This window comes from Colletotrichum gloeosporioides (assembly GCF_011800055.1).
Source record: "Colletotrichum gloeosporioides strain Lc1 chromosome Unknown consensus_55, whole genome shotgun sequence".
Lineage (NCBI taxonomy): Eukaryota > Fungi > Ascomycota > Sordariomycetes > Glomerellales > Glomerellaceae > Colletotrichum > Colletotrichum gloeosporioides.
The window spans coordinates 140903-150009 of record NW_025544700.1 but is presented as its reverse complement, the minus strand read 5'-3'; the positions used below and the strand labels follow the sequence as shown (position 1 = coordinate 150009).

The 9107-nt window shown below is 55.0% G+C and overlaps 1 protein-coding gene across 1 annotated transcript; it reads right to left on the bottom strand.

The window, feature by feature from the left end:
* Positions 1-4867: 4867 nt before the first annotated feature.
* On the bottom strand, positions 4868-8417 carry GCG54_00013325 (SH3 domain-containing protein C23A1.17; the record flags this gene model as incomplete). The annotated part of the gene is made up of 3 exons (XM_045413181.1): positions 4868-6582; positions 6632-6706; positions 6755-8417. 3 exons carry the CDS (start codon positions 8415-8417, stop codon positions 4868-4870), a joined length of 3453 nt encoding a protein of 1150 aa, XP_045262377.1.
* Between the last annotated feature and the right edge of the window lie 690 nt (positions 8418-9107).

The window sequence follows — 9107 nt, the reverse complement described above, 5'->3', positions numbered from 1 at the left end:
CATCCTCAAGGGAATAGATTATCAAGGGGACGATGCTGGCCTGACGCTCCATCACGAGCAAGCCTCCGCTATCCCCCCCCCNCCCCCCCCACCCCCTCCGAGCTGTGCCATAAGCCAACCTTTCGCCGAGGAGAATCTGAAGATGATCGATTGGTTGAAAAATTAAAAAAACGCAAAAAAGGAGGTCCCAAGTTCGACTCGCCCGACGGACTCGAGATGGACCAGGCCCATTTTGGTCGCAGCTCCGCTCACTGATCTGATGTTTCCAGTGATCGTCAGACCACACCAAGCCCTTTTCCCAGATTCAATCTTGAAAGCTGGTCAGAAAACTAACTCAGATACATGCCGCCATACAGGGCAGTAGCAATTATGACCAGGCTCGATGCAATGAGTCTTTGCCTCCGGGGAGCAGCCGAACTGCGCCCCCTGAGTGCCGTGCCTACCGCGCCCGCGGCCACGACCGCAACGACTACGAAGTCGTATTGGCAGCAAAAACAGCCAGTAAATGGTACTCGCATAGCAAAAAGGAGGTCCTCAACCCATATTTGGGGTTTTCAGCTACTGACGAGTCCAAGTTAGAAATGAGCGCCTTGCGGCGAAGCACCGTCCCCCACTTCGGGGGATTCGCGCTGATCATCCAGACCATATGTACTTTGGCTGGATGAATAGTTGGAAGTTTTGGTAAGGTAACGGCGTTAAACAGGCTATTTGAAGGGGACGAGGGGGCTGGTGGCAGCAAGGGGCTGGTAGTTGGACGGGAAGGTATGAAGGCCACTTCCTGCTGGATGGCCTAACTGTGGCATGAGACTTGGCCGGGAAGGGCCAAGGTGGCATGGCAGACTCGTTGATGACTATTATCAAGGCAAATGGCGACGGAAACGAACAATACAACAGGATGGAGTCAACTCATATGTCGACTGCCGCTGCCTTTAAGTCCATGACCAAAGCCGTTCGTTGCTCCTGGTGGCTTGCCCGAGAGTCACCTTCTTCGCGCATTCAGACGATTCAGAGGTCATCAAACAAAGGAGTACTTCTTGCTTCAAGCAAAAAGAATTTCCTCAGTTCCCTTAGGGCTTTCGACCACAGAATGGGGTTCCAGACTTCTAAATTCGAACTGAGCGCCCCGCGGCGAGCACCGGAATGCCGACCAGCTAGACCATGCGGCCATTGGGTGAGACGGGTGCTTCACCCGCTCGAGCTGAATTGTTGGGAACTTGGGGAAGGTAACGGCCTTAAGAAGGTTACCTGGGGGGAGGAGCTATTACGGGTGGTGGGAAGGGGTCTTCCTGCCGGAAGGACTGACTACAATATAAAACTGGTCGGGGAAGGGCCATATCGGAACCTTAGACCTGGAAAGCCGATTGTGGAAGGAAACGGGGATAAAACTGGAAACAGCAACACAGGAGTATGATTTCTGACCACTTCTGACCACAGGATTCATCTCATCGCAGCTCCAGGCCACTGCGGATGAAGGCTGCATTTCACCAATATTTGGGTCCTATTGGTTGCCGAGTATCTCCCTCTGATAAACTAGAGACTCGAACATTACTTGGCGAGCAATAAAGCTGTGGGTGTAAGGAAGCCTGAGATACGTGGCAAATAGACGAGTAATACTCACTCAGAATCCCCCTGACACTGAAATATAGCACCCAGTCTTATCGTGTGAAAATACAAGACGATTTGTGTCTTTATTTGAAAAGCTAATCTCTAACGAAGCTACAATCAAGCAGCTACCCGGGCTGAGAAAGATATTCTCAGAAGCGGTGGAAAGTATAAGAAGATAAACACTAGTCGGAGTTTCCTCTCACACTGACCCAAAAGACAACACCAATTGACATAGGTGCTGCTACCTTTCCACTTCGTGAAAAAGGGGGCTTGGGATGTCTAACGAGACGTCAAGATTACTCCTCTTAAACTGTCACATGGAAAGACCCTGAGACGCATCTTCCTCGGCGCATTCAGCCAAATCCGCCACTTTTGAGTGACGAAGACGCCCTGAAGACTACGGGGAGGCATGGTCAACACTTCAATTCGCGTATTTCTGGTCATTCAAGTGTTGGCGGATCTTTGGGACATGCTCGTGTAGCTTTGCGTTCAACGCAAAGCAGTTCTCGTTCCCTGCTTCTAAGAAGATTCTTCGTGTATCAGAACTTTTCCTGTCTTGCTAACTTATATCCCCTATCAGAAGTCAACTTGGCACGATGGGAAAAGGTGAGACCAGGGTTCGCCTGGAAATGATAGCAGTGACGTGGGAGATGCTGAGGATCGAAGCCCGTTAATTGCAACGTTCAGTCCTGAGATTCGGGCATTTTTCAGTGAGGCGGTCCTGCTGAAGGGTGGCATGATACCTATACAGGTGTCTTTCAGTCGTTTATAAAGTCCGACATCGTTTCCAGCAGCGGAATCTTTTCAACAGGAATTTTCGGTGTGCATTCGCTTCTCTACATTTACAAATGATTGGGAATCTTTTTGACCTTCCAAATGGCCGCCCGCAGTGACGTGACAGCGTAAGCGTCTATGTTATCAATTGCTTGTACGCCTTGCCACTGTCGTCCAGCTTGTATTAGGATTCGCATATCTTGTAGTGGGTAGGTAGATTAGTTCAAGTCTGTTAATCTTCTCTGCATTCATTCTCAACAAAGATATGGTAGATATCCTAAAGCAGAAAAAGGAGCAAGCATCAGGAAACCATCTTATTCAGGCTTCTGAATCCCGTATAAGTTTTACATCTCAAGTCAGCTCCTATTCAGGGTTTCAGGTCTTCATCGATAACGCGGCGTTACTCGTTGCGATATCAACTGAGTCGGTGGTGAGCTCTCGGTAGGGACATGCAAGGTATCCCAGGCCGCTGTTTACAAAGTGTTCAACCTCAGAAAGAAGTGATCCGCACATTTGGTGCCTTTCTTTAATCGTTGTTGGGAGTCGCGGTCTCATAATTCTGCAGGAAGATGTGTCGTCACTCAAATTTCGCAAAGGCTCTCTCACGGGCTCGTCATATCTCTCACGGGCTCGTCAGATCTCTCCCCTTCAAAGTCTGGAGTTTATGCGCAAATGAACAACCCAAGAGATAGAGTAGAAGACGTAGAAACTGGACAGGAGATTGTTGAAATATCCAGCCAAGACTTCCCGCAAAGCATGAAGATTAGGACAACACCATAAGATGCATAAGCCCTCGGGTTCGGCCTTGCTCATTGGCTGCAAACGAAATTTGATACCTATTCCAACGGCCCTGAGCATTACCCTTTATACTATCGACGCACCATTCTTGAAGCCATCGGAAGTCTAGATCGTCTTTCCGAGTCACCTAAGGAGGTGTCGAGAGCCGGAAGAGCATGCCTTCTAAACAGCCACGCAGGATGTTTAAGTAGGCCCCCCCTCTGTGAGAATACTCAGCAACTCATTGGATGTAAACATGCTCCCAAATGACCCCATGTTTGGGTATCTTCCTTCCCTCTGAAGATGGAAGATTTCTGTCTCCCTCGTGATCGTCACATAATCATGAGACTCACGTCGTCCCCGTTCACATTGTCTTCTCGCCGTTCGTCAATTTTGGGCATGTCTTCGAGGTGAATTACTTAGACAGCTAGTGAAATGAACAGGGCCCGTGGAGGCTGGATTCGAACCCAGTAGTAGCGGCACCGGCGCAATTATGATCTCACAAAGAGGGTTTTATCCCGGACCAGCGTTTTAACAGCAGAGAAGATCTCTAAGATTGCCGTCTCTAGCAAGACTAAGAAACATGTGACTCTGCAATTTTTACACCTTTCCAAGCCCATCTGCCGCGTCTCTCCCCATAAATTCGAGGCCAACCCGGAGCCCAACTCCAGACCTTCAGAGAAAGCCTCAACATTGTAGGTCGTCTAGTATAAAACGCCAGCAAACCCAATCTGGGATCATTTCCGGGACACAGGGCAATGAAGTCGAGTCGCTGTCGTTGTGTTTCGATCGAATCGCAGCTATAGCCAACAACAAACACCAAGCTCGCATCATTGCCAAGAGGAAACATATTACGCTCTCAAATCCAGCCCACTGCCCCCATCTCCGTCATCCCGGATCCTCGTGTGCGTATTCGCGGCCGCGTCACCAGCACCATCAAAAGGGATGCCCGAAAAAGAGAGCAGAAAGCATGCAATACAACCTACCTAAGCCTCCGTTACCAAGGCGCCTCGTGGGAAACATCATTCAAAGATCGACCAACCATCAAGCTCAGCTCTTCCAGCATTGCTGTTGCGGCAAACCAACTCCATCTATGGACGGTTTATATGATTGCAAACTGCAGCCGCGAACATCAAAAATCGAGGATACGAACGACTTGGGCTGGGTCGCCTGACCTGCGAAACGCCCTTGATGATATCGTTGCACATGCCCCAGGGATACTGAGAGCCAGAGAAAAACACGAGGACGCTGCTGAAGCGGAAGATGATTATCATGATCAAAAGTCCAATAAGCGTTGGACAATCACGCAACGCATAGCACACTAGAAATCAATCAATCACTGGTGTGAGAGAAGAGCATGGAGTAACCACAATCAATGAGTTGCTGCTAGCTACCTAAAGCAAAGTTATGCAGCGGGCACAGAGCGAATGATCAACTAGGTAAAAAAGAAAAACCCAAGAGATGAAGAAGGTTTTGTTTTGGGGTGTTCGCGCTCCCATTCTAATCTCTCTTCTTCTCCCGTTTTTTAACAACGTGCGCACGAGAACAATGCATCTCACACCGATTCGTCGACCTCGTATTGACCTCTGATGAAATGCTGCTGGTGCCGCTGCTGCCTTCGCAACGACTTTCCGCTCTTCAGCGAGCTCGTGCTCGCCGTACTCGCTGCACGTTCTCTCGCCCTTGGAGGAAGACGTGGCCTAGTCGTCTCCTAAGACGCCGGGCTGTTCCATCCAACCCAGCTGCGGGGCATTACACGCCAGATCTTGACCTCGCCACTGCGCAGGTCGTCGAGCTTGAAGCTCTCCACCTTGACCTTTTTGCTCTCACGGCCCTGCTCCCAGGCGCGAACCTTCTTCTTGGTTCCGTCCCACTCGGAGACAATGGCAACGTGATCGGGCTTGCCGACCTCCATCGAGTATTTGGCGTGCATTGGTCCATGCTTACCCTGGAAGCGGGCGTTGCGGATCGAGATAATGTCTCCGGCACGGATTTGGTCGTTTTGTTGCGTTGAGGCGTTGGCCATGTTGGAATAGACAAGAGCGCCGTATGCTCTGGTACCGATAGGGGCAAGAACATCATTAAAAGGCTTCAGGAGCTCGAGAACCAGGCCCTGCGGTGTTCCGTCGGCGACAACAGTCTCCTTCTTAGAGGCGACCGCGTCAGCGATCGGACGTCCAAAACGCTCGTAAGACTGCTCCAGCTCATCCTGGCGAAGGGCTCTAGGAGGCGAGTCGTGTCTTTGGTCAATCATGACATCCGCGGCGTTATTTTGGTCATATTGAACCGTGATAGTCGTCTGCGAGTAATCCTGGAAGAGGACATAGATCGTACGCGTGACCTGAGAGCCCTGAGTCTGCTCGTCCGTCTCAAAGTAGAGGTCCTTTCTTCCCTGGAACACAGGCGGTACAGTCTTCTCCTGACGCCACCATCCGCTTTGCTTCGCCAGGTCCACATCGTTAGCAATAAAGCCAGATTCGACGGAGACTGAGGGTCTGTAGGCATCCATAGATCGGCGCTGAGACATGGAAGCTCTTGAGACATCCAAGGACTGCCGAGCGCGGCCCGTAGGGGGCGCCGGCGGGGGACCTCTTGACTGCGCAGGAGAAGGCAAAGGCGGCGACTCGGTTTGGAAATAGCTCTCCTCCTCGATCTTTGGCGTGCGTTGGTACGGCAGCCTGGGAGCTGAATAGTTGTATGGGTCGTACTCATCGTCATCCTGCTGAGGAACGGGCGGCTCTTTCCCAGGTGGCGGAGGCGGGGGAGCTCCGCGCGGAACATCCACAGATCGTCGCTTGTCGGTAGGCGGGGGTGGGGGCTGGGAAGGAATAGGAGGCGGGACGGCGCGGGGAGCGGTACCGGTGGGGATCGGAGGTGGCATTGATGGTGGAGCATCAGACACGGGCGATCTGACGGATGTGTTATCCTCAATGCTTGAGTCTCGCGCATGAGCCTTGAGGGCATCCTTATGCGGGACCGACGAGGCAATGTCGGTGTCGTAGTCGCCCTCGTACTCCGTGACCTCGTCGTCTTCCTCTTCGCCCTGTTGAGGAGGTCGAATAGGAGGGGAAATTGGTGACGCGACATGCATGTCCTGCGTCGACTGGCGACTCAGTGACCCTCCTGGAGGAGGAGGAGGCGGCGGTCGAGATTGAGCAGGCGGAATGGCTGGCGCGGCTCCAGGAATAGGCGGTGGGGGTCTGCTCATGCGCTTGTTTGCAGCGCCGGTAGGAGAAGTTGGCGAGAACTCGCTACCTGGGATAGGAGGCGGCGATCGGACGGAGGCACCTGTGGCGACCGGTGGCAGAGGAGGAGGGGCGCGTGTGCTTTCTTCGGGCCTCGGCGTATCTTGAGCACCGCCTGACAGTTCGTCATCGGACACTGAACCTTCGCTGGGAGACTTAAGCCCAGCCGTGGGAGGTCGGCCTGTGATCGCGTCAGTGAAAGCCAGAGTTATTACCGTCATACTACTCACCCTCAGCCGGCACTGCAGGTGGTGCAGGTCTGGACCCCGGTACAGGGGGTGCACCAGCGGGTTCGCGAGCGGGCACTGTTAGCTGGTTAGAGGTGATTCTGTGAATTGTTCCTGGAAGCTCACATGTGGGAGCAGGGCTCGTGACGGCCTCCTCCTGTGACTCTTCGACCGTTCGCGGAGGAGGTGGCGGAGCTCTGGAAGAAGTAGGGCGCTCGGGTTCATCGGCCTCAACAGGCTCCTCTTGTCTCTTCGGGACGCCCATTCCCGGCAATGCCATCATACCCGGCACCGGCACGCGTCCAACAGGAGACGTTGCCTCCTCACGCTCTTCCTCCGCAGGTGCCTCAGCAGGCTTCTCGACCTTCTTCTTCCTCGGCGGGGCCGGTGCACCCATTGGGATTCCGAACATGCCATGCATGCCCATGCCGCCGCTCATCTTGGCCATTCGCGCACGAAGCTCCTCCTTCCTGCGGACCTCGGGGTCCACGTCGTCCTCTTCCTCTTCTTCCTCCTCCTGTGCGTCTTCTTGACGTGTCTCGGTAGGCGACGCAACTTGCGGTCGGGGGATGGGGCGCGGCGCCGCATCGCTGTCGTCCCTCTCAGTGAGGTCTTCCTGTCCTTCGGTGGTATCGCCGGCACCGCTCATATCGGCGTCGTTTCCATCATCGGCAGCAGGGCCTCGGGAGGACTTGCGCCTGGGTGCGGGTGGTGGCATACGAGGAGAGTCGATGGAGCTTCGCGCCGCCGCCTGGTCAGCGTCCTGGCTCTCGGGCACCGCAGCCGAAGCTCCTCCGGCTTCCTCAGTAGCCTCCTGGCTGTCGGTACGCTTCTTGGGCGGGGGCCGCTTCTTCTCCTTCTTTGCGGCGGCATCTGCGTGGCGCTGGGCCTGCTCCACCTGCTGCTTCTGGAGCAAGGCCATGCGCTCCTTCAAACTCAACGGCTTCGGGGCATCCTCGCCTTCCTCGGTCGCAGCCGCAGCCGGTGCCGCCTTCTCGGCAGTCTCTTGGTTTTCCGCCTCTCGCTCTTGTATCTCGGGGTCTTCGTCTCTCCGGTAGACCTTTGCAATTGGGGCCTGCTGGGGAGGCGGGACATATGCGTTTCGGCTAGGCGGCGGAGCAACAAAGGGCTTCTTGATGAAACCAGTTCCGCCAGCCAATCCGCTGGGCTTGAAAGGTGTGATGGGCGCAGCAGAAGCCTTGTTGAAAGCCGCAATGCGGTCCTTGAATGCATTGCTGGAAGGCTTCGGGGGCGGTCCCGGCTTCGATGGAGCAGGAGATGCCTTGGCGATGGGGGGCGACTTTGCCGCAGGAGGCTCGCTAGGCTTCGGGGCCGGAGCAGCCGGGGTCGGCTCAGGGACAGGCTCGGGTGCCTTCACGGGCACGGGTTCGGGAGCTGCGGGAGCTTCGGGCGAGGCGGGGAGAGCAGCCGGGACGGGCGGCGCAGGTTGCTCCTCTTGAACCTCGGGTTCCTGGACGGGCAGGGGCTCTGGCTGAGCGGGAGGGGGAGCTGGCGCGCTCGGCTCGGAGGCGGGAGATGTGACCTCGGGCTCCTTCTTGCGCGTTCTCGTCGGGCGAGGCGGGGCCTGGGGCTCGAACTTCTCGACGAAATTGCGAGGGAAGATGCCTTCGTGCTTGAAGCCGGAGTCGTCGACGTATTCCCCACCATACCAATCGGCATCCTCCTCATCGGTCACAGTGATGATGACGCCGGCGGGGAATTGCAAATCATCATCGTGGGGCGAAGAGTATTCGAACAGGGCCTTGACCCTGAAGGGGACGGTCGACATGGCCGGCAATATTCAAATCGTCGTCGTCGGGGGTGTGCGGGTTGTCGTCGTTCGTGTTGGTTTGTAGGTAGTTGGAAGAGGAGTCGAGCAGGTCAGGGCGAGCTGCTGCTCTGGGGTGTGGGGCAACGGAATCGGAATCGTCGTCAGCAGCTTTGACCTGGGGCGCTGCGGTGCGCTGCACTGATGGGATGGATGGGCTGTTGGCTGCAGTAGCGGGCGGGAAGCGAATAGCAGGGCGTTATTCGGGCAGCAGCGATTAGCAGCAGCCACAGCTCACAAACGCGCTGGGTTGGCGATGGGTTGATGGGCAGATCGCGAGTTGTGGCCGGAGGGAGGGACGGATTTTCTCAAACCGATGGAGGGGGTTGAGGTGACCTGGGATTGGGAACCGACGGGGTCTTGCCGGAGGAAAGAGAGAGACAGAGAGAGGCTGTGACCTGTGACGAGGAAGACGGGGGTGGAGGGATCTACAGTTGGCGTGTCGACGTCAGCGCATGAACTTGTAACTCTCTTAGTTCAATGTGCCGGGGCAATTGGGGGCCCTTACCTGGGAGGGACACCTATGCGCACACAAGAGTCATGTATGCAGCCCGGGGCGCAGAATGGAGAATTCCATGCAGTATTTTGGGCCGCGGTGACAAATGATTTTTTGGTGTTCTGTCACTTGGTTGCAGCAGAGAGAGGCCTGGC